The 26,991-nt window shown below is 34.5% G+C and overlaps 1 protein-coding gene across 15 annotated transcripts in view; it reads left to right on the top strand.

Annotated features, from left to right (window-relative positions):
- MGAT4C (MGAT4 family member C) overlaps window positions 1-26,991 on the top strand; it is a 717,101-nt gene that overhangs the window by 663,847 nt on the left and 26,263 nt on the right. For 4 of the 15 annotated variants that reach the window (XM_049094033.1, XM_025438737.3, XM_025438735.3 and 1 more), the window contains 2 exons: window positions 22,621-22,789; window positions 24,659-24,784. The exons of 3 other annotated variants lie outside the window; for them this stretch is intronic. Coding sequence is in view for 2 of the 12 variants with exons in the window: in XM_025438731.2 (XP_025294516.1) it covers window positions 25,318-25,332 (15 nt within the window). In the remaining 10 variants the exon portion in view is untranslated. Of the gene's footprint in view, window positions 1-800; window positions 851-22,620; window positions 22,790-24,658; window positions 24,785-25,178; window positions 25,333-26,991 lie in introns of those variants that run through there. 8 more of the 15 variants (XM_025438736.3, XM_025438732.3, XM_049094032.1 and 5 more) reach the window with 5 other exon arrangements.

The following is a 26,991-nucleotide window of genomic DNA, read 5'->3' as shown; positions in this document are numbered from 1 at the left end:
AGAGGAATTTGTGGTTTAAGAGCATATGAATTTTCAAACTCCAGAAAAAAACATTATTGTCTCCTTGGAAGTAACTAAATAACCCAGAGATACACTGATTTTTTAAAATATATATATAAATAGTACTATTAAGTATAGGCAAGAAAAGTAATGCAAAATAACAACATATTTGTTCCTCAAACTATCTTTGCTCAAAGAATACCCACATGACTTTAAAGACTATTATCTTTAAAGATTTTTCTCCATGTACTCATTTTCTTATAGCTGCAGTTTTCTTTTGAATATCTTTGTTATATGGTGTGGCCAACTTGCAGTAGCAAACTGTGGTCCAGCCAGTGAGTTTATAATTTAGTAGCAGACAGAATCTTTTGAATGTTGTCAACCTTTATATATGATGGAAAAATTAGAAATAGACCTTTGTAACAAACTAGTCTATGCATTCATAGGTGAAGCAAAGCTAAGTAATATGGACTGAAGTTACTTCCAAAAGGCAAATAATCCTGTGCTGAAATGGAATACTATAAAATATACCTAAATTATTTACTGCCACAAAAAAATCAATGGTAATGTTAAAAGACATATATATATATATATGTGTGTGTATATATATATATATATATGTGTATATATATATATATATATATACCTTTATATTATATAATACATGCTTCAAACATTTGACTATGAACATAATGCAACTGCATGGGAAATAACAAATTGTCTAGAATATTTTTTATTTTACTTTTAATAATAATAAACTAGAAGATTGTATTAGTAATACAGGACTTTCTTTTTTCCAGTGTATCAGCATTTTCTGTACAGGACAGATTATGACAGCTTCTTTCTTAAGGTGAGATTGGCTATCTGTCATTCACAGTAGAATTCAGAGGAAATACAAATTGTTTATATATTATCAAAGGTATTTCATAAAATCAAATTGTTTTGGGGTAGCTAGTCATGCCCAAATTGAAGATATTTGTTCATTAATTTTATGTAAGCAATTTCTGTTTTTTTCAGTACTGCTACTTTCACTGCAAAGTCTAGAGAGTGATTATTGGAAATTTCTGAATTTATCAAAGCATTAACGTGATGTTTTGATTTAAACTTGAAAATATATTGATGCTAGAAGAAAAACCAGATCATAGAACAAAATTAAAATACACTAATATAACTAAGATATCTTCCAGAGTGTGCATACACACATGCATGCACACACACAGGCATGTTAGTATCTTTAACTCCCTCCCAACATACAAGTATATTAGAATATTTTAATTCTCGTGAGCCATTCATATTTTTGTGTTAGTGTTGAACATATTTCTGCTCTATTATTCTAAAGTTGGAATTATTATTATTGTATTATAAACTAATATTATGTCAGATTTACTCACATACTAATCGCTTACTTTTCACCATTCCTTCTTATCAGAACTTCCATCTTCTCTCTCTGCTTGAAGAATGTTCTTTAAATTTTCCTTTAGTGGATGCTATTTATTTTCTTTTTTTTTTTTGACTGAAAGTATTTGTATTTTGTTCTCATTCTAGAAAATTAATATCCCTGGACTGTGAATCTAGATTGTCAGTAATTTTTCTGACACCATTTAAGACTTTATTCCATTTTTTTCTGGATTCTATTTATTAATGGAAAGTCAACTGTCTGCTTCATTGCTATACTGTGTGTGTAATTTGCTATTTTACCTTGGCTGCTTTTAAAATCTTCTCTTGATCTTTGGTGGTCTCTGAGGCTAGTTATGATGTGTCTAGGAACAGGGTATTTTTAAAACACATTTTATTTATTTATTTATAAGAAAGAAAGAAAGAAAAAAGAAAGAGAAAGAAAGAAAGAAAGAAAGAAAGAAAGAAAGAAAGAAAGAAAAGAAAGAAGAAAAGAAAGAAAGAAAGAAAGAAAGAAAGAAAGAAAGAAAGAAGAAAAAAGAAGAAAGAAGAAAGAAAGAAAGAAAGAAAGAAAGAAAGAAAGAGAAAGAAGAAAGAAAGAAAGAAAGAAAGAAAGAAAGAAGAAAGAAAGAAGAAAGAAAGAAAGAAAGAAAGAAAGAAAGAAGAAAGAAAGAAAGAAAGAAAGAAAGAAAGAAGAAAGAAAGAAAGAAAGAAAGAAAGAAAGAAAGAAAGAAAGAAAGAAAGAAAAAGAGAGAGAGCAGGAGTGAGGGGACGGAGGGGCAGAAGGTCAAGCAGACTTCCCACTGAGTGGGGATCCCAATTCGGGGCATGATACCAGGACCCTGAGATCATGACCTGAGCCCAAGTCTGACACTTAACCAACTGAGCCACTCAGGCACCCTAGTACATTTTATTTATATCACACTTTAGATTTCTTGGCCTTCATGAATCTGGGGATAGATGTTTTTCAGCAATTCTGGAACTACTCAGTCATTATCTCCTTTAATGGAGCCTCTTCCTTTTTTCTCTATCCTTTATGTCCCTTGTTTTTCAAATCATTTCATAGTTTCTCAATGCCACTTCTTTAAATCTATATCCGATTCATTGCATTAACCTGCGTTTGTGACTCATTTTAAATTAATCTCTTTTTATACTTTTAATTTTTATAACCTTTGTGTTAATAAATTCCATTAGAGTGTTTTACAGATTTAATTGTCTCTTCTTTCCTTTTCTAATGTTCCAGCCAAACCTCTAATTTTGTGATTCTGATTGTACTCCTGTTGTGTCTGCTTGTTTTCACATATGAAATCCTATTTTACTTAGGTGTTTTTGTTTTTGAGTATGATCTCACACATGTGGAATATTGTCCATGGGAATTCTTTAAGGCTAGATTTGGAATTCTGTTCTTAAAGTATTGGCTTTTATCAATCTCCGGCAGGCGGCAAGGAGGCTCTCAACCCAGGGCCACCTTTAAGCTAAATGCTCTGCTTTTGGCTTTTAATCCAACAAATAGCATGGATTCACATGTCAGATCTATGATGAGGACCAACTTGTTATGAATTCTTTTTCTTTCCTTTTCAGACAGCAGTAAGGACAAGATTTCCTTTCAGAATCACTTTCTTTATGAGTTTTATTTCTCATTTTATGGGGAGAAGGGTTTTGATTATGCTTTCTACTTTGCTCCTCATGAAGCAGTCCAAAGGGAAGCTCAAGGTTTCTAAGAATTGCTGGAAGTTTTCATATTGAAAGCTGGCTTTGGAAATTACTTACTTGTCAGGGTTTCTGATTCAATCTTTATATTAGTCTCTGCAGATATATACTTTTTCATGTTAGATCAAAGATTCTTAAGAAGTATATACATATGTGTTTATATGTAATTTTATTTTAATTATCTTTTCATCAGAAGTTATCTCTGACTGTAGAGATCCTATATACTGGCTTGAAGCAGAAAATTAAGTGTTGTGGTTTTATAAAGATGCTAATATTTAATTGTTTACACTCTGCAGAGTGTAAATGTGATATTTAGCAGAAAAAAAACCTGCTAAAACTTTGATTCAAACTAATTTCCTACCTTGTTTTCAACCTTTCCCTTACATAATTCCGATATGCTTCTGTTATTTCTTTCTCTTTTCTGAAGCAAGGACTTCATCACATTAATCTTGCTAAATTATTAAGCCCTGTCAGCAGAGAAAATGAGTATGGTTTTTGTTTGATTCTGCCTTTGTAGAAAATAAAAAAGCATAATTTGTGTCCCTCTTCTAATCTTTTAGATTCCTCAAACACACAATATAATTTTATAGCCTTTGAGATTCTTGTAATTATCATTAATGCTAACTGTTTCACCAAGTGGACAATTCATAAGATGCCCATTCTGACTCTCTAATGAAGTTACCCATATGGTAGTTGGAAATAGAGCTAAAAATGGCAGTCCATGTAAACAAGTCTTTTCTTCTCTTATTCACATGAAAGATGTGTGTTTAAAGCAACTGTTGGTGACACTTTCTGATGTAAACATTTCAAAAATTTCTGCTTACTACCTTGGGGGACTGGCCCTTTCATACTGATTTAAATCAGGCAGATTTATTTGTAGAAAATAACATTATGATGTTTATGTGTTTTTTTAAAATAAGATCCTTTTTTTACTTTAAACTATAACCACATGCTATTTTCTTGTTTGTTTCTTTCAGAAAAGATGTGAAAATGCTGTTATTAAAACATTCAGTTTATAACAGGCTGTCTTTTGAGGGAGGGAATTTCAATCCATCAGTACTGAGTTCATTTTCATAAGCTTTTTAGTTTTCAATTTTTGTTTTTAAAATACTGTCCAGTAACAATTAGAATTTATAGTAATTTGTGTTTTCCCAAATATTTGTAGTATATGTCGTTCATTTTTCCTTTTGATAAATTGAGGGGTAGAGCTCCTTAATTACACTTGTGCTTTCTGGATTTCCACTACTTCAGCTTCCTATGGTTAAGCCAAAAAGTTCATAACAAAGTACAAAGCAGAAGAAGCTATGCTATTCAAATACAGTGGGATTAGTCGGCTTCATGTGAACTTCCTCCCAAGTTCAGGAACACCTTAAGCAGATTTGGATTTTAGTGAATTGCCATGCGCTGTAGTATGAAATATCAGCCCACAGAAAAATTGAGCCCTTCATAATTCTTTCATCACAGCAGATATGTAATCCCATATTAACTGTTATTTCTGATAAATATGGACACCTTAGGAGCTGAGTAGTCATCTTTTTGCTTTTGATTTTATTTTACACTCAATATTAGAGTAGTGAGACATTGTCAGTTCAAAATATCTTAATTTTGATCTGAGTATAATAAAATTTATGAGCAACTTCACCTTTCCTAGTGCATCATTATCACAACTCCAGTGGGATTCTTCAACCTTCAACCTCAAACTAAATTAGAAAAAACCTTATGGATGCTCTCTTAGTTAAAATTCTCAGGGTCATTGTTTCCATGTTCCATAGAAATTATTGCTTTGTATAAAATCAGGAAGAAAATATTTGCTTACAGGTTAAATCAATCAATGTTGATCAATATTTTTGCATGTATATTGGAAAAGGAGTAAACCTATCTTGCAAGTATAAAATGATAAGGCACAGAATAACTCAGTATTACTAAAAATGATGAAAGCATGTCCCTGGTTGTATAGATTTCAAGACTTTATAACTACACAATATGCTAGAGGAAATATATCATAAGGGACAAAAAATAGTGATTTTTACTTGAAGTATAACTTGTATTCTCATTATGGAGAAATGTCACAGATATAAAAAAGGTGACCTGTTCAGTGTGGCCTCTGCACCTTTAGCAAGCCAGGGTGGGCCTGTACTGTGGCAATAAAGATTCCAGGAGGGAGAATTGAAGCATGGAGGGCCTATTGAGTTCTAAGCTTAGAATTCTACACCATCAATTCTAGAGCATTTCTTTGGCCAAAATGTATGAAGAAGCCAACTGGCATTCTTGTGTGGGAAACAGATTCTACCTCCTAATGGGAGTCATTACAAATTCATATTACAGAGGGGGTACATACAAGGGAGGGTGAAAAATTTGTGCCATTTTGTCAGCCTGTCAACCATAGCATCCTAGATTCCCAACAAAAGCATAAGGTAAAAGTAATCATTGCCTAACTTTCAATTGATTTAACTCTGTCACATAACCTACAGAAATCTGTAAGGACATATTTATTTATTTATTTATTTATTTTTTTAAGATTTTATTTATTTATTCATGATAGTCAGAGAGAGAGAGGCGGGGGGCGGGCAGAGACACAGGCAGAGAGAGAAGCAGGCTCCATGCACCGGAAGCCCGACGTGGGATTCGATCCCGGGTCTCCAGGATCGCGCCCTGGGCCAAAGGCAGGCGCCAAACCGCTGCGCCACCCAGGGATCCCTGTAAGGACATATTTAAAAGTAATAGTGCTGCAACCTAAAATTCACTGGTGTTTTTGGCTTTACCCTGCAAATGATTAGGTACAACCAGTATCTCAGACATAAGAAACCTAACAGATGGATTCATACTAAATAAAATATATAATACACTGAAATTAAGGACTTCACTTATTTATTAATTTATAATAATTTCTTAATCTATGTATATATAGATGCATAATCAGCAAAATCTCTTGCTATAGCTAAGTAATATTAACCATACCATGAGTATGCCATCAAAAATTCACTTTTGCAGAGATCAGAAGTAATCAAAATACCAAAATTTGAGCACATTTCTTCCTTATAGGCAAATATAGAAATCAGAATATTTTTCTCTGGTTATCAAAATACAAAATAAGAGGTTAGATGAGTAAAGATCTAATGACATTAAACCAAGAAAGACATATCTGATTATTGCTTTTTTCTAACGAGATGGAAAATGCTTAAAGTGTGTATACTATATCTTTCTCCACCTCAAAGATAACCATACCATTATAGATAAAAATACCAGATGTTTTTTCAACTTGAACTCCGTTCCTGGATCAGATGCTGCATACTTAGCTGTCTAAAATCATAGAGATAATATAAATGAGTGATTCAATTCAGTATTAAAATATTAACAAAATGGGGAGAGGGGAGATTGCGTGAAACTGGAGAACCTTTCCCATCTAAATGGAATTAGCAATTATTAGGTCTAGCCCATTGTTGTCATGTGAAAATGAAAGCTCATTATTACTGTACACTCTAATTTAAAAATAAATCTAGATATTTATCTAAATGTTTTTTCTCATATTGCATAGACTGAGTCAATTCTGTTGGAACCTAGATTCTCCCTTAATTGGCTATTGTTGTGAAACCTACATCATCTGAGCATTGCAGATATTGCCATGAAGCTCTTGGTTTTTGGTCTTGTTTCAATTGATATGTTGCTTTGATTGAGGTTCATATATATTGATATTAATGTATGAATATTGATATTCATACATATTCATAATCTAGTCTTACTCTTTAAAAATGTATTCAGTCTTTTGCTCTTATGCATTAAAGTTCAGGAACACCTAAGCAGATTTAACTCAAATAAATAAAACTGTAAAAGGTTAGCAAAAAGCAGAGAGAAAAAAATGGGAGAGAAACAGAAATAACTATTTATATACATTTCATGTAGTCATTCTTGCTTACCGTTTCACTCAGACTACCCCACTGTGAACCTGAGAATGAAATGGGAGATGTAAGTCACTATTCCCTCAGTTATTATTAGTTTGTATGTATAAACATCTTGCCAAACAGGTGTGATTCTAGAGTTTAGAATGCATGTATTTCATGCATGATGCCTTAACCCAAAAGATTACTTTCGGACCTCAATAGAAAAAGCACAATTGTTTATAGCATAGGGAGAACCGTTGACTATGGTGAATCAAATGCTAGAGTATAAATCTTAAGTGTGGCATGGAAGGTCTGCTTGTCCCATTTTGGATTATCCATGTCTTATGCCTTAGTTGGTGACTTTGAATTTAATGGCTAACATGAAACACCATGATTTTAGACACTAAGGACATTTGAATCCTTTCCAATGTGTTATATTGACAGCAAACATCAGTCTAGTCTTTGTCCAATCAATAATAAGTTAAATTAGTCACTTGGACTCTCTAGTATTGATTTTTTCTTTTGCATAAACTTATGGTTAGAGTAATAATCTTCACATTTCTTTGTAGCTGGAATATGCTGATTATCAGTTTGATTTTTAGTGTCATTTTTTCATAATTTAATAAAAAATAAAGTATGCTTTGACCCAAGTAAATGATAAGCATTTTCTCCCAGATTATAATGTAGCTAGTATTCTATCAGAAAACAACACAGAAATATGTATCAATTTTTAGTCTTTTCTTTTCAACTTTTTTTAAAAAATAAACAACCCAACGCTTTGTGCATAGTAGATTTCTCAACAAGTGTTTTTTGGTCATTGATACCAGCAAACTTTTCCATTTAATGCACTTTATCTATGTAGTACAATTTGTAGAGGTAGTCAAATCCACAAATGTCAACACATATCACGAGCCTCAGCATGTAAACACATAGCCAAGTAAAGATCTCTGCCATAGACTGTCATCTTTTGTATTCCACAATCATACTGATTTCAACCTCTGTGTCAATCTACAGACACATGTCTTAGCCCATTGTGTAACAACAAAATAAACAGACTGGAAAGCTCATAAATAACAGACATTTATTTCTCACAGTTCCAGAGGCTGGAAGTCCAAGGTCACAGTGCCAGCATGGGCAGATGAGGATCTTTTTCAGGGTTTCAAACTTCAGCTCATATCCTTCCATGGTGGAAGGAACGAGCCAGGTCTCTGCGGGTATCTTTCATAAAGGCTCCAATCCCATTCATGAGGACCCCAGTTTCATTACCTAATCACTTCCCCAAAATCCTCATATTATCCTCATATTATCAATTTGGGCATTAGATTTTCACTATATAAGTTTGAGGGAGACACAAATATCCGGGCCACAATACATAAATATCATACAAATGGTTCATACACGTTTTTTCTTCTCACTAATTACTCCTGGATTTCAAAATGTACAAACCTAGGGACGTCTGGGTGGCTCAATAGTTAAGCATCTGCCTTAGGTTCAGGGCATGATCCTGTAGTCCCAGGATCTAGTCCCACATCAGGCTTCCTGCATGGAGCCTGCTTCTTCCTCTGCCTGTGTCTCTGCCTCTCTCTCTCTCTCTCTTTCTTTCTCTCTCTCTCTCTCTCTGTGTGTGTCCCTCATGAATAAATAAATAAGTAGAATCTTAAAAAAAAAAAAAGTGTGGTTATTTTTGTTAAATGATTGTTTCTAAACTGTTCATCCAAATACAGTTATATGCAATTAAAATTAACCCCTAGACATGTTCTATGCTGTAATCATTAGGCATTCACAGTTCTTTTTGATGTTAATGAGAGTTACACACATTCATCAATGAATAAAAGGAAAACTCTGAGCCAGAATCAGATTGCAATACAGCTACTTTATAAAGTTCCCTATTAGGTGTAAATAAGTATTACTGCTGATATCATGGGCAATAGTTTTAAATTAGATAAGTGGCTCCTTCCTCTCTGAAGAAAATGAATCCAAAGAAACAATAAATTAATTAATAATCTTCAAGAAATATTTCAGCAAGTTCTCCTTTCCCCTTTTTTCTTGGTCCTCAGCATCTTGAGTAAAACGGAAAATGTGATTGCCACAGAAGCAGAAAGGAAATTTTGTGTTCTCACATAGTAAAAGACTCCACTAGTTTTACCAGTCCAGATCTCTGTGCAAGTAGTTAAATAGCAGTTTGTCTGTTTTTAAATAGACTATTTACAAAGCGTGGGATCCCTGGGTGGCGCAGTGGTTTGGTGCCTGCCTTTGGCCCAGGGCGTGATCCTGGAGACCCGGGATTGAATCCCACGTCGGGCTCCCGGTGCATGGAGCCTGCTTCTCCCTCTGCCTGTGTTTCTGCCTCTCTCACTCTCTCTCTCTCTCTCTGTGTGACTATCATAAATAAATAAAAATTTTAAAAAAATTAAAAAAAAAACACGAAGCGTACTAAAATCATTGTATCAGCCACATTTCATATAACTCTCATGTGATAGCAGATCCACCCCCACACTCTGAATTGACTACACACTAACTTGGGGTACTCTTTTCTTTCCCAAGACTCACCCTACTTTTTAACTCTGTCTCTTTTGACCTGACATTGACATTTGCCTTCAACTATGACAAGGCCTGATAGGGCTGGAGACCTGAAGATTAAGACTTTGCCTAAAATTACACAGCCATCAGTGGAAAATCCAGAATGCAAATGTAGATGTATCTGGCTCCCAAATTATCTCTTTCAAGTAGATGCAGGAGGAGATTTGGAGTTGTGTTTGAAGGATAAATAGAGGTTAATCAAGAAAGCAAAGAGAAAGTAATCGCAGGCAATGTAAACAATAATAACAAAGGTATATGTGATAAAGTGAATGGCATAATTTGGGAAGCAAGTAGACCCTTTAACTCTCAGATTGGTTCTTGGAATGGAACCCTGACAAATAGAGTGGAAATGTAGGCTATAGCCAAGTTGTAATATACCCAACACAGAATGACAAGAAGCTATGTCATTGAAAGTTTTCAAATAGGTAAACAGAATTGTAATAAATCTTTAGAAAAATAATGCTAATAACAGTATGGAAGATGAGCTGTAGGAATGAGTGGTTTGAGCAGGGCAATTAAGTAAAACCCTGTAGCTACAAACAAGGGCTTCTGAGTCCAATCATCCTGTTGTGCCAATCTATTCTGGAGTAATTTCAAAAATAAAATATGAAATTTCACAAAGGACATACCTCTGTGCCTGGCAAATAATGACCCTCCAAAAATATTTATTGTTGTTAGGTTATTTTGGAAATAAGTATTCATTTGTTCCTTTCACAAACATTTGTTGAAAGCTTACTATGTGCCAGGATCTCTTCCAGAAACAAAGGATACTGCAACGAACAAAACAGATCAAACCCTTGCTCTATAGAGTTTACATTCCCTTGAGGGAGGAAATGAGTCAGAAAAGAAAAACAAAACAAACAAACAAAAAAAAGTCAGAGACATTCCTGAGATAGAATTGACAGAAACTGATTACATCCTTCGTGTGGGATGGTATGCGTCATAAGTGAGGACAACAGGAAGAGTTAGGAATGATGCTGAGATTTTTACCTCAGGCATTGTCTTGTCATTAGCTGAAATAAGAAAAATAGACCCAAGAACACACGACACGTGGGCAGCATTGAGAAAAGGAGCAGGAAACGAATTTGATTTAGAACATGCCAAACTATAGATGTCTGTACATCCACGTAGAGATGATGGGGTCCGGAAATCAGTTTCTCTGGTGGTATGCTGTAGTAGAGCAGAAATAAATTTGCTCTAACCCCCAGCAAAATGCTAGGGTATACTGAACATGGGCTTAACAATCTTGTTATGGAAAATAATTCATGTATATTTTGAAGAAACGAATATCTGGAACTCCATGACTAACTTGCAGTAAGATTGTAGTAAAGAAATTCCCTTCTGCTCCCCATCTTTACTGTTCTCTGACTACATCACCTCTCAGATGCAAGTAACCAACCTTGAGTGGTTTATCTAACTTGCTGAGGTAAAAGCTTCCCTTGGGTAAGAGCAGTATTGTTCTTCTTTTCTAAGAATAACTCTGCTAAGATATTATTAAGCAGAACATAAGTTGATAATCAGAATTTTAAAGACTGTCCATTAAGAGACTCTAAGCTTGTTAGTGGGAAATATTATATTGATATTTGCATCCTCATGCTTTATCCAGATACACAGTAGGCACAAAAAAGTGACAAATTAATAAATGAAGAATTTTAAAAATGAATGCTATATAACACACAAGGAAATGGATACCCCAAAAACAAATTATAATTCTTCACGTAATCCAATCTGAATAAAAAATGCTCAACTGATCCCAAAGATTTTTTCTAGAAATGCAATTTTGATACTAAAGTTTGTATTGAAAATAAGTGAGCATATCATGTAAACAGATCTTACTTTTAGAGACCTTTTTAATTATAACAATGAACATTTTCAAATTAAATCACACAAAAACAATGATTTTAAAGTACTTATACCATACAGTAGACACCTCTTCACAAAAACATCTATTAATACAGAACAAAGTCATATACTGAAGCTAAAGCTGTGGATTATTCATATTGGTTTTGCAATTTTTTTTTAAAGTGAAAAAATTATGTAATTTGCACTGGAACTTTGACTTTTATCCAATTGACCTATCTCCCCATGTGTTGACAAACTTCTTATTGAAATGTCTAGTTATTCCAATAAAAATAATCTTCCATAACTAATAGACCTTATTTCCCTTGTTTTCCCGTTCTTGCTCTTTAGTTTCAAAAGGCATAGGCTCAAGTAAAATGGTTGCTCCATTACTAACCTATCATCAAGATTCTACTTAGAGTGATTTCACAATGTCTGCAGATTTAAGGACTAACTTATTTTTTTCATTTTAAATTTCATTTTTTTCTGTTCCAGATTAATCTCCAGTCTCAAAAGCATACATAATAATACTTTTGTTATATGCCATGCTAGGCTGAAATTAACCAGGAAACTCCTTTCACCCCCAAATTCAGAGAAGGAAGTATGTGTTGTGGTTAAGATCCTGGGTTCTGAAATCAGCTGTCTTCGAGTTCCCTCTCTGCATCATTTCCAGAGTGTGTATCTTATAAGAAATGAACTTGTTTCCACATGTGTGAAATGACAAAGATATTAACGGTGCTTATTTCACAAATCAGATGAATTATAGCACATAAAATTCTTAACATTGAGCCAGCACTTAGTAAAAGCTCAATATGCTGGTGGTATGTAATTTGGAGATTATCAGCTTTCAGCGTTTGTACCATTGTCCATTAAAAAAGATCAGGTTTTTCACTACGTGTTATCTTTAATTAGTTCAGTCTTTTAAAGGGCTAATCATCTGACTCTGACTATGTTAAATGCTGCAGACGATAATTACAAAACCGAAAACACAGTTTTTGGTACTCCAGTTTGATCAAAATTACGAAAGTGAAAGTTTGCAGCAACTACATGTTGAGTGAAAATATAGATGACGACGTGTAATGAGAAATCTGAGGTCATTTCTTACCTATAATATGGCTCTTTCCCTCTTATTTCCTTCACCAGAGCTTTTTGTTTTAATGCAATCGTCCTGCTCCCAACCCCCAGAAACTCTGCTCAGACTCAAATTCCCACCCACACTTTTGCATACAACAAAGCAAACAAATTAGCAAAATAGCTTCTTATAATTCAGAACATTTTCTTTGAAGCCCCACTAAAGGTTTCTTAAATTTTGATTAAAGAGATGCTTTTGTCTGTGTTCTCAAATGGCAAATTCGTCAATTAAAAATCTACTCAAAAATGTTGGGGAACATCTCTGAGGTATACATTTTCCTAAATAAAGTATATATTTTGCCTTCAATGAACCCATAGTTTATTGGGGTGAAAATTGTGTAAAGAAATAGCCAAAAGAAAGAAAGAATGAATGAATGAATCACAGGGATGACTGGGTGGCACAGTGGCCTGCTCACGAAGTGATCCCCAGGTCCTTGGATCAAGTCCCCCCATTGGGCTCCCTGCATGGAACCTGCTTCTCCCTCTGCCTATGTCTCTGCCTCTCTCCCTCTCTGTGTGTCTCTCATGAATAAATAAGTAAAATCTTTATAAAAAGAGAAAGAATCACAATGGAGGGTTAAAGCTGATACGATAGAAAAGTTACACAAAGGGACCCAAATAAAGGACTGATCACTTCTGTTTAGAAGAGGGAAAATCAGGCAATGTTTCAAAGAAGCAACAACATTTGAGCTACTGGAGGGGAGGAGTGGGGAGTATTGAGCAAACACAGAACACGGTGTTGGCGTGGAATACTGTCAACTAACTATTAAGACAAAAGAAGGTGACAGGAGAAATTCTTTTGATGACATGCAAAAGAATTTGAACTTTGTACCATCAGCAAATGGAATTATGGAATATCTCATGCTTGAGAATGACATGGTCAGATTTGTTTTAAGGAAAGACTGCAGATGAGTGTGACAGAGGGATCTGAAGGATGTAAGATATTCTTTAGAGACAGCAATTGATGGAAGAGTTTTAACAACACATGTTTGATGATTCTGGACTAAATACACTTGCTTTTTTTTAAAGATTTTATTTATTTATTCATGAGAGACACATAGAGAGGGAGAGGCAGAGACACAGGCAGAGGGAGAAGCAGGCTCCATGCAGGAAGCCTGATGTGGGACTCGATCCTGGAGCTCCAAGATTACACCCTGGGCCAAACAAAGGCAGATGCTCAACTGCTTGAGCCACCCAGACATCCTGATACACTTGCTTTTAAAGGCTGGAAATTTTAGGTATCTTAAGTCAATGAAGAACCTATAAAATCAAATATTATACTGATTATAAACCATTACTAACTATATATATTTTATGTTGATGAATCATTATTGCACATATGCAATATTGTCCTAGGAAAAATGAATAAGCACAGTAAGTCTAAAACTGTTCTTTCAAAGATAAGTTTAGCAAAGTGAAAGGAAGTTTAACATTAGTCAAATCTCTGGAAAATGACAGTAAAAACTTTATGGATGGCCATGAAGCAAAGAAAGATTCTAAACTATTTTATGAATTATAAAATACGGTTATGTTTAACACAGTTTCAGTGTTACATGTATTCACATAAATTCCAAGTGTTCGACTAATTGTTGAAACAGATAATTTCTCATTAAACAGAATATTTTATTACTGGGTCAGCATTCTCAACTGGATAGAGAACAGTTAAAATGTGTTGTCTGTAAAGACTGTATTCTCAATTAATGTTTTTCAGATGAATTTTATGGATAAACATCCAAAAATTCTTGACAAGAAATAGAGTATAATATATGATTTGATCTAAATAATTAATTCAAAATTAGAGTAGCCAATGGCATATAAATTAGAAACTACTGATTTTTTAAATTATAATTTTCAAAATAAAAATCTAATAAAATTACTGAAAAATACCCAAAATGGTCTAAATATCATTAAATAATGCTTCTTGCTAGGGTATTTGAACTTAGTCACTAGCCATGGCTTTGTTTTGCTTTTAAAGATTTATTTATTCATGAAAGACACACAGGGAGGGGAGAGAGAGAGAGAGAGAGAAAGAGAGAGAGGCAGAGGGAGAGGCAGGCTCCATGCAGGGAGCCTGATGTGGGATTCGATCCCAGGACTCCAGTATCATGCCCTGGGCTGAAGGCAGGTGCCAAACCGCTGAGCCACCCAGGGATCCCACTAGTCATGGTTTTTGAGGATATATGGAAGACAGGAGAAGTCTGCTTTTAATGCTTAGTTATCAGAATAGTCAATAGTCATAAAAATACCTATGAAAATGCTTCCTAATGGTCTTTCACAGCCCCTTCGCTTCCTGTTTACGATGCTATATGTTCAGTTTGCTTATGAGGTGGGGCTTAGTTTCAAAGTTAAAAATCTTCCATTTCCTGAGAGTCTCCTAATAATAGTCATTATAACTCTGGGTTTTTTTTCCTATTTTTAAGAAGATGGACATATTTATTTATAATATACTGAGAACTGGTTAATAATGATTTTAAGAAACCAAATGCAATGCAGACTGAAATATGCATGTTTTCTCTGGAGATCTCCTTCTACTCAGTAAATGGCACCCATACACAAATGCATTGTTGTTACTTTAATTGGAAAGAACCCTTTTTAGTAATGTCCCTGGCTCTGGAAGAATTATAAACACACAGATTGTAAGAGCTAAGAAAGCTTATTTAACTAAGCTGTCAACAACAATCTCTCAGATCTGCTTAAATTTATTGGGAGGCGGGAAGATCTATTTGAAATGCTGACAAGAAACACAGAACCAGTTCTAATAGTGTTACATTTAATACACAGGGCTGTATTACAAGGTTAAAGAGAGTTGGCAGTATGTATCATAAATGTAGCTACCCTTTAACCCAGCAACTTCATTTATAGGATTATATCCAAAAATTATGCACAATGGGTTACAAGAATTCTCACTGTATCACTGTAGCATATTTTGTAATAGAGAATATTTGGAAACAACTTACAGATGTATGTGTGAGAAGAGGGTCAAATAAAAGTTCAATTATATGATTCAGCAATTTTAAATAATATAGAACTATTTTAAATAATATAGTATTCATACTGACATGGAAAGATTTCCAACATATGTTAGGAAACAAAAAGACACAAAGCTATACACATAATGTGGTTCAGTAAATTTGTGTTATTTTAAGCAGATGTGTGTGTGCTGTGTCTGTGTATGTGTAGAAAAGCGCCCTGGGAAATTAAATTATGAGGGGGTCTGGTTATTTCTAGTAGGAACTTTGGTATTTGGGGGAGGGGATAGTCACTGCTTCTATTTTTATACATTCTTGTATTACTTGTGTAATTAAACTATGAAAGCAATATAGCTTCTCTTTCTATCTCACACCTTATGAATAGTACTTGGACACTTTGTTTATTGTAACATTCGCTTTTTATTTTTATATTAGCAAAAACATAAGATTTCAGGATATATACATGCTATCACAACCACAGAATGTATCTATAGTACTATAAGCAACATTTCTCCTAATTTATCATTCTACTTTCACTATATTAGTTTGGCAGGTGACATATATATATAGATATATATATTGATATATATCTATATATAGATAGATGATATAGTTATAGATATAGACATAGATGATATAGACAGACATAGACATAGACATAGACATAGACATAGACATAGACATAGACATAGACATAGATATAGATATAGATATGTCTTTGGTTTGAATCTCAACTATTATGCCACCCTGAACAGGTTTGTTAAACATACCCTAAAACCTCTTTTTTCTTGTTTAAAAAATGGATATCATAGTATCTAGTTTTTGAAGTCCTAGGGGGATTTCACACGACAGTGCATGCAGAAAGTCATGTAGCATAGTACCTATCATATGTTTCCCTAAAATGTAGATTTTTTAGTGCTTTTTCATAGTTAATAGCCCATTTTCCTCAATAAATTATAGAATTTATGAAACAATGTATGAAGATATTATTCTATGAATTTCTCAACAATGAATATATTTGCAAAACTTTTAATTTTCTAATAACATTTTAGCTATTGAATACAGAAATATAATTATTTTACTATAAAAGAGCTGGAGGTTAGCCTTGAAGAAACATATTTTATGTAATTCTTTCATTTTAAACGATTATCTGCACAATGCCATGAGTTGGTGTTATTTGGGGTACACATGGGAAATAATGCAAAATAGATTACAAGAATGAACATAGGAAAATTGGATTTCCCTGTTGAAATTATTAATTTCTTTCTCAAATGAGTTTTTCATTATAGATTTTCATTATGCACTCAGTCCATAGCTTCCTAATCAATAAAGTAATTCCTACCAGGGGACAATGAAAAGGAAGAGAGACTTGAAAGGTTGGTATAAAAATAATGTTTAAGGAACTGGTAATGAATCCAGATTTGAATTTATTTATTCATTTTTTAAAATCACTTGATGATCTCTTTTAAGAAATCTGTAGCCATGGGGAAAAGATAAAATTTTTATTCTGTTTCCATCTGAGAGTAAACCAAATGAACTGATGTTATTCTACAACTGTTACTAATACTAGGTTTAATCTTAACCTTACAAATCCAGGAACTGAAGAAAAAATAAGCTGATATATTAGAATTTTTTTAAGATTTCTGATAACAAAGTGAGTGAACGGAATTAACACTTTGAAATACATTTTTTAAAATGTCAATTACACCATTGCTGTAAGAATCCCTATGCCACAGATACTTCCAGGCTTTCCATTTGAGCATTTAACTATGGAAATGACTGTTTCAATTTCACCAAGGGCAGGTTATAAGATGGTAAATGATATTTGCCTTGTTATGCTTGAATTAGCACTTCTGGTCAGCCTGAAATTATGTATCTGTCTAGCTCTATGATGTAGAATTTTATGGCCTCAGTTGTCCCTTTGAAGTACAATTATGACTCCTTTTAGAAATGAAAACTGTATCTTCTATAAAATTAACATGTGAGCATTAATTTTGCAAAATATAAAAAGAGAAGGAATTGAAATATTCCTTAGCTCAGAACACATATTACCTTTAGACTAATACCTTCTAGTATTTTTGGTTCACACTTTTTTGTATAATTTTAAAAATACATTGTAGGTAGAATTTTAGTTGCTTTTTAAAAAAATATGTTGTTTTAAATATGCTATGTGTCTATTACTGAGAATTAAGAAATATAGACGAGTATAAAGAAGTAACAACAATCCATATTTGTATGAAACATACAACCAATATTAATGTCATTGTAGCTCTTTAATCTTTTTTCTCTATGCATTTTTGCAGTTAAAATTATACATGTATTTAAGAGTAGTAAACATATAAGAACACTTATAGGTCTTAGATAAAAGAAAATATGTGGAGGTGATTTATTGACAAATTATGTTGGACATTTTCACTCAAGAAGAATTTTAAAGATATAGAAAAAAATTCATTTCTCAAATTTCTTGACATAAAAGTAACTTGTAAGTAACTCAACTCTACTGCTCTGGTAGGAATAAACCAAAACCAAAATTTGTTGGCAATTATGCTTATAAACCCAAACTATATAAATATTATAGCCATCATAAGCATGCCTACTTTGTGAATGGAAGAAATTCAGTTACCATTTCGAGTGCCTATAAACAAGGAGTAATGTATTCTAATTGACCGTTGGATACAGTTCTATTAATACATTTCTTGATTCTTTAAAATTCAAAGGTATGAAGGAGAACTGAACTTTGCAGTATTTATTTATTTTTTTATTTTGATTTTATTTGGAAAAGGAAGAATTGCAATTCAGCACAAATGATGGTAAACCACAGACAAGTCTGAAGACACAAAGGGAAGTCAGCCTTTATTAAGTTTTTGGAGGCAGTTGAGGAGGATTTGCTTTTTTAATTTTTTTAAGATTTATTTATTTATTTGAGAGAAACCACATACATGGGCGAGAGTAGGGGGGAGGGGAAGAGGGAGAGAATCTCTAAGCAGACTCCCCATGAGCAAGGAGCCTGACACAGGAATCCAATCCCAGGACCCATGAAATCATGACCTAAGCTAAAACCAAGGGTCGGACACTCAACCAACTGAACATCCAGGTACCCTGAACTCTGTAGTATTTAATACAAAGTCCAGCTTCACTGTTCAGATTCAAAATCAACATGAGAACAGCTAATTTTTACTGGTTTCCTAGGTTCAGAATCAAAACTAAAAACTTGTACTTATGTAGCCCTTTCTCACCATGTCTCTCCATTCTTGGTTCTTAATTCATCTCTAAATGACTTACTGGATATCTGTAAGTATTTCTAAAGAGAAATAATACTTGAGTTTTATTTCTCAAGACTTAATATATCAGAATAAAATATTTTATTTTGTCCCTGGAAAATAAAGAGAGCTTTTGTGACTTGCATTTATGGGACAAGAGCATTTGCCTTGAGACATAAAGTCCCAAGATATTTTCTCATTATCTTCCTTTTGAATAAAATTATTATGGACGAGAAGTCTGAAACCAGTCTGTTTATTTCATTTTTCAAGATCTTGGTAGTTTATTAATGTGTACTGTGTCTGCTTAGATGATTGTAAGATTGTAAGAAAAGAGAAAAAATACCAACTTCAGAAAACAGAAACGCTATACTCTACATGCTGCTTTCTTTCCCACCCTTATCCACTCCATCCGCCACCATCTCCCCTATGGAACATTTCCTCAAGACATCAACTTCCAAGCAAACTGGGCAACTTCCTTCTTTCTTTATTTTGTGTTTCTATATATATGCACATTTCTAAAGTAATATTCTAACTTATTACGGATGTGATTTATTTTCCATTTACCTTGCATTAAATAGTAGTGCAAGAAAATGAACTTATTAATCTTTTCTCTCTAGTATAATTTCACGATAGTAAAACTTCAGTAAACATTGAAAGATCAAAAGGGATATTTAACATCTAGGACGACACAGACTAAGCAATCACCTAATGGTATTTCTAAAACCTCTTGATTTGGAAGGTATTTCTAAACACGATATGTGCTTTTATTTTACTTCCTCAGTATGTTTTTTTTTCCTGTTCTAGTTAGTCTAGATATGAAATTGCAGGCATCGTGCCTAGCACAGATACCTGGTACATAGTGTGAACTCTATATATGCTTGAATGAAAGGATAAATAAATGGTAATGAATTTTCTAAACAGACTCATTCATTTTTATTTTAGAATTTAATAACAAACTTAAAACAATTCTTAGTGAAAGAGGAAAACAGTACTGAGCATATTATTCAAATAGTAAGATATATTTATGCATATACCATATTTATCTACTTAAACTGAGATTTGGCATTACTGGATTCAAATTACTGTTTACCTGATCCATTACTATCCAAAACTGTGGCAATTTTATCAAAACAACGTATTGCAGACTTTTATACTATTCTAATGATTATGCATAAATGCTTGCATGATCCTTTGGAGGAAAAATCATCTTGTGTAATATCTTCTCATATTAATGATAGAAATATGATTATTAACATGTTTTAATATCATTTCTTTACTCCAAATTTAGCACCTAATTTTTAGGTCTTCCTGACAAACTGTTTGAGTAGGCTCTAATGCATAAAAAGTCAGAGGTTTGAAAAACTGTCATTTATCATACCTATGTAGCATACTTGCTATATACTGTCCCTGAGCACATGACTTTATCTGATCTTTAGTGTCCTTATTTGTAATGTGAGAATAATCACAAAATGTATTTTTATCTACCTCATAAGGTTTTTTACTTAAAGATTTATTTATTTGATATAGGGGGTGGGAGGGCAGAGGGAGGAGAGAGAGAACCTCCAGCAGACTTCCTGTGAGCATGGAGCCCAACACAGGGCTCAATCTGATGACCCCGCAGTCATGACTCCAGCAGAAACCAAGAGTCAGACACTCAACCAACTGAGCCACCCAGGCACCCCTCTACCTCATGAGTTTTGTGGAGGACTTATTTTACAGTCCTCTAAATGAGTCAGTTATCGTCATTGTCACTGTCACTTTCTTCCCCACCACAACTCGAAACACCTTGCATGCCCATAATTTGCCCAAGCACTATCTCCTGTATTCTCGCTAAAGTGCTTAGTTCAGTGCTGTCTATTATTGTTTGACTCCAGCTCGCCTTTTTCATTTAGCTCATTGGAAAGAAACTCGAAGTCTGTAAGAGAATGATAGCCTAAAAAAAAGAACTTGGTAAATACAGAATACTTCTGGTCTCAGCTTCATGTTGAAAAAGATTGTTCTTTCTTCCCAATCCTCATCTCAAGTTTTACTATTTTAATGGTCAGTGACAGGAAACCTCCTGCTTGTCAGTGCTACACATTTTCTATCTGTGTTTCTTTCTGCTTAAAATAAACCAGAAAATCAATCTTGCTGGTCACTATTGTAAACCCTAAGGAATAATCTAGACTTTATAATTTTCTATTTAGCTACCACCTATAGCTACAAGTGTACTATACAATGTGAGATTGCAAAAAAATCTTACATTAAAAAACAATTACATTTGTTCCATTAATATCTGAGCCATACGTACAAAATGTAAAGATAATAATGTTTTGTAAAGCTTTTCTCATTTTTTGACTTCCTGAAGCTTTTGCTATGTCAGCAGCATTCTTTCTTTTCATCAGAAAGTATTGAATACTGCCCTGAGGGTGTATGCAGCCTTCCACAAAGTAGAAAAACAAATTGAGCAAGCATTAAAAAAGGCAAGCCAAGCAAGTCAGATACATATAATGGCACATGTCAGACAGATAAACAGTTGATGGCAAGACTCCTTTCATGATTTTCCCTGATGTGGGGTTTAGTATTGGCTCAAGCCCATATGACTTAGAGAATATAACTTTACTTTTGCATTTTTTGATTTAAAAACAGACTATTAATTAAAATGTAAACTGAAGCTTAGTGCCTTGGGGTAGATTAATGTAGCCACATTCAATCAGATGAATGTAGAGAACCGATATCCCTACATTAATGGCAGGGATATGGCTTCCCTTTCTCCCAATATCCTACACAGCTGTGGAATAGTTTGCACTCGGGACGTATGATTTCACCCTATAGAGCCAGAGAGAGAACTGAGCTCATTAACATTTGGTTGTTTGTTGCATATCGTCCAAGTAACATTCTAGAAACATGAAGAATTTGTGGTAACATGCACGAGCATATGCACTCTAAGCAAACAGCTCTGTGGTATAATAATTCACTTGTCACTTCACATCAGGATCAATTCTTTAATAAATGACCATTTTTTCTGAACTGATCAAAACTAGCATGCAAATTTCCACAGTGTCTTCCCAAGAAGAAAAATAATGGAAGTGCTTGTGCAACTAATATTTTATCCGTGTCCATGAGCAATAATTTGAAACAAATATTTATTGTGTTACCATGACATAGTCTTTATTTCTATACATATATGTACATATGTATGAGGTAATAAAGATAAGCAGATGGTTCCACAGAGCCAAATAATATCTGTCCCAAAATTATATGGCTTCTAAAACTTTGTGCCATACATGAATTCTGATATTAGATCAGATTACGTCTGTCTCAGGCTCTCCTGGCACAAGCTAATTACTCTGTTTTGCTGGTGTTCTGCAAAGTACCCAAGTGCTTTGAAGTGTCAACATTATTTTTTTTTTTTTTTGCTGCTGCTGCTGCTGCTGCTGCATTTCTTAAATATTATAAGAGATCTTGATTTATCTCATTTATGAAAGATTTCAATCCACCAAATACTAAAACTGACTAGTGGCATTATCCTCATTTTTCCCTGAAATTATAAAATAAACACAGAAGAGTCTATGGTATTTTGTTAATAGACAAAGGTAAGTTTTGCATTTTGCAACAAAATACCTAGAGATTACATTGTAGGTCTGGATCATGTCAGGGAAGCTCTTACACAAGATTTAAGAGTGGTGTGGGAAAGAAATACAAATATTCATGGGCTAGTAATTTTCTCATAGCCTCAAGTTCAAGATTTCTGCAATGCAACACACACAAACAGAACAGTAGTTGTTTGTTCTTAAAAATAAAAAAAAGCAAAACAACAACACTCCTCCAAGTACTAAAGCGATATGATTTGTTTGTTTGCTCTGTTTTTTTATGTAGGTTCCACGCCCAGCGTGGAGCCAAATGTGGGGTGTGAACTCACAACCTTAAGATCCAGATCTGAGCTGAGATCAAGAGTCGGATGCTTAACCAACTGAACCACCCAGGTGCCCCCATGATAAGAAATTTTTAAAAAGTATTCTACATATAAGAAGCTCAGGATCTAAAGGTAAATAAGACATATAAAAACAATATCAAGAAGTAGAAAGTATTAAGTAAATTAATAGAAGTATAGATAAGATGGTAAAAGTTCAAAAAAGTAAAAACTAATTTTCTACTAAAATGGGGTTCAGAAAAATCTTCAGCTAGAAAGTAACATTTTTGGTGATCTAAAATTAAATTTCAAAAAGTGGGAATTGGTAAAGAAGAGAGCAAGTTGATAGAGATTAAAATGTGAGGCAAATGTAGAGAACAGTATCTTAAACTGATGCACACAATTACAGAGCCTAAGGAGGAAAGGAATTATGTAGGAAAGTATGTTCACGTATTAGACAATTTATTGTTAAGCCTTTGAGAAATGAAATAGTGTCTCACATTTCTTAGCCTTACATACTTCTAAATAGTTCAATCCCTACATTTTTCTAAACAAGGGTAGGGATTCCAGAACTAACATGCAGATTGGCTTTCAGTTGACATCACTCAGCTTCACCTCTAATGCAGGCCTGATTCCCCTCAATGTTGGATTTGAAAGGAGAGTCCAACAGAGCTTTCATGGAGATCCGCTGCATTTCCCCAGGAGGTATCTTCAGGCACAGGGATGCTCATGGTGGTGTAGGTGATTGCAAAGTTCTGCTGGATCTATCCCATTTGCTCACAGTTTTAGTTTCCATAGCTTGGGGCTAGCCTCAACCAGAGGTTTTGCCAAGCAAGTCCCAATTCTGGTAATACGAGGTCATCTTCCTGTGTTTCAAATGGGATATTCAAAAGTCCTCCTAGTCTAAAATTGCTAGAGATAGGTGACTTCAACCCTGTGACAAAACTTTGATATTACCAGACTTGTAGAATGGAAAAGTTCCAATAAACTGTATGAACATTTGTTTCTAAAAAAGGTATTGTTTTGCTTGACTGGCTCTCTTGCATTTAGTTGATCTGTAGATGGCAGCTTCATCAAAGATCCTGAACCCCATTCCAGAAAGGGTTATCATGAAGCCTGGCTTAATCCCTTTTTTTTTTTTTTTCCATCTGCCTAACCTCCAAGGAAATCTATTTTTTAGCTATTATTTTCTGGACTGTCTGGAAGATGGTCATTTCTTCCACTTGCATTCAATGTGGTTATAGTAATTTCAGGGTTGTATCTATGAGGAAGGATGTAGCCCATTTCTATGAAGTTGTGTCCGTACAACCACACACACTGCTATGTATCCAAAATCCAGAGATAGTCAGTCTTGTAGAATTTCAAAGTTAGTTGATCAATACTCTTTCATTGTAATCACTTGCTTTGCATTTTAAAAGATGCAGAACTGTTTACAAACAAAACATTAGGCGTAAGCACTTCAACTTCATTAAAGGTCAGAGAGAGGGAGGCCACTGGGAAGTGACAGCTCTTAGATCCCTGAGGCGCCATGTTGAAACTCTGAATGAAGCTGCTCAGTGTCATATTTTTTCCTCCAGTTATTGCAGGAATTGCCAAAGCTCCTGCCTCAACCAATCTAAGCTTCATTGTGGTGGCAACTTTGCAGGGTGTTTCTTCCAGTTGGGTGACTGGGGGGCACAGTCACAACCTGTATAAACTTTAGGGTTCTCAAACAAGACGTCTTTCATATAGTCAAGAAGGATGGTTCAGGCCTGTGGTGGGTTCTCCGCTGGACCTGGGGCTCCTCTTCCAAGTCCCACTGATTGCCATGACTCCAGCACACACAGCTTGTAGGGAGGCAGCAAAGGGAGACCATACCTGAACCAATGGGACTCCCAACCTAGTGGATGCAAGTACTGTTTTATTTCCTGTAACAAAAGTTTTGGGTTTTGTTTTTGTTTTTGTTTTTTATGTAAAACTACTTTATTATTACAAAACCAACAAGCTTTGGGTATTTTATCTCAGGGCTGGGAAGAAGTACAGGGTGAAGATATCATAGTGCTGATCCAAAAGAATTACTCAAATACTCTCTGCCTCCTCCACCTGCCCAGGGCTGCTCTGCTGTCTTCCAAGAACCCTTCCTCCAGAAATGCAAGTACAAATCTCAGTGCAGCTAATTCCAGAACTTGAAAAATAAACAAAATAGTTTTTAAGAGCCATTAGGTTCCCCTTTCCCCGTTTTTGCAGAGAGCAGGACTGAAACAGACCAACTGGATTTGGCTTCACCGCATGAAGCTTGGGGTCTGGGGGGCAAGGGAAGTCCTGCGGGATGGGACCCCTGGTTGAGCGCTGTGCAGGGCAGGCTGGGCTTTTGTTAACGCACTTCATTACCTGGCATTGTTTTATCACTGTGATGACCCACCCAGACCATTTGCAGGTAGCTTTCCTGATTTCTGCCCTGCGGCACAGCTGAGTCCTGTTGTTACGTTATTCCCTACAAACCGGACCTGAAGGAAAAGCCCCACCCCCACCTCCACCCCCACCCCCAGGCCCCCACCCCTACCTCCCACCTCCCACCTGAAAACGCATCCTGACATCTAGTGTGGATCTTCTCACTTAGCACCAGAACTTCCAAAGCTAGCTTCTTGCTTCCCGTTCAGGATCTGATACGTAAGAACTAAATAATGAACAACATAAAGGTAGGAAAAACCATCAGTACCAGGAAGCATGAACCTGAACTCTGATAATGGTAGTTGAGAATGGGGAGAAATTGTGGCAGATGAGAATGGAAGACTCGAGACAGAACCTGGAATATTTCTGACTTTGGGGGAGTAGGAGGCAAATAAATAACGTCTGAGATGATTTGACTAGGCAATTAGAAACCTAGACCTACCAAAAATGAGACTCTAAGGAGGAGTAAGATGGAGTGGAAAGTCATCCTGATATTTTAAATTCATTGTGTTTGTGTGATCCGCAGGAAATCTGCCTAGAGATAATAGTCTCTATTCAAAAATTGGAAATAGGCTCCAAAAGGAGTCCTAGCTGAAGATCTAAATTTTGAATTTTGCTCAAAAAGTGGTTATAAGAGAGGTCACGTAATGCCAAAAGGTTGTAAAGAAAAGAAGACTGGACGGAATGATCGGAAAGAACAATATTATAGGAGGGAAAGATTGCTAAGAACGTCTTGTATCCTCTTTGGGGATGGTTTAGTAAAGTTAACAAGACAAAATTCAGGAAGGATTAGTATTAAATAGTGAGGAAGAAGAGTACCTTCTCACTAATCTACTTGTTTCATTGACAGTGATTATAGCAGTTTTTATATATATGCATAATTACGTATATAGGAGTATATGCTACACTATTTATAATTTCAAAATTATATGTAAATACATGAATATATAATATACACTTTATATGTGAGTATATTATCCATATTTTCATATGTAGTCTTTACAAAAAAAATTACAGAGTGAAAATAATTTATTTCCATTTTAAAAATGACTTATTTGGTATAGCATTACATCCAAACGATTTTTAAGTAGTTATGTCTTTGAAGTAGTTGTGTACTTGTGAACATTCAAAACCTGGGTCTTCCAAAGAGAATGTGATTCTTCCTTAAAAAAAAAAAAAAAAAAAAGAGATCTTATTGAACCAGATGTGCAAACTTTGCATACATTTGGAGCAGAGGAGTAGGGTTTTTACATATCCTTATTTCCATAACTATATTTACAATCGACAGTGTTGTATTATAAATTTCTGACAAAGAAGCTGTTTTTGAAAACATTTGCAGTAAAACTACTAAACAAAACATGTCCCATCACATGTGCAAGAGATAAAGTGTATTGTAACATATGTTGTTAGCAAATAAATCTCTCATGACATTTATGGGTATATAAAGATGATATATCATCTTGAGAAAATAACTCACTCAAACCATGATAATATGAGTTATCTTATTTCTAAATGAACCTAATCTGTAATAATCAACCCATGACCTCTGAAAAACACTTTATACATCTCTAGAATTATGCGAAGACCAAGCAGAAAATTTCTAACAAATAAGACACTGTTTGAACATGGAAGCAAAATACTGCTCAAATAACCTGTCCTCATTTGTGTGACTGGTAGTTTCAAGCAGGAGCATGCTAGTGCCATATATGTTATCAGGATGTGCTCACCTGTTTAAGAATTGGAAACCAAGTTTTAACTTTCTTTTAATATTCCCGGTTTGGTAAGCATGGTGAGCTTGATTTTGCCAGGTGCAATATAGTGGTTTTCAATTGATAAACAGTTTTATTGCTTAACTTGTATCAACATGCTTTCTTTTCACACTAGGACCCTGAGAGACTAATGCTGTT

Source organism: Canis lupus, chromosome 15, assembly GCF_003254725.2.
Source record: "Canis lupus dingo isolate Sandy chromosome 15, ASM325472v2, whole genome shotgun sequence".
NCBI classification, from domain to species: Eukaryota; Metazoa; Chordata; class Mammalia; order Carnivora; family Canidae; genus Canis; species Canis lupus.
The sequence above is the reverse complement of the archived record's forward strand: the minus strand, read 5'-3'. Positions and strand labels throughout refer to the sequence as shown.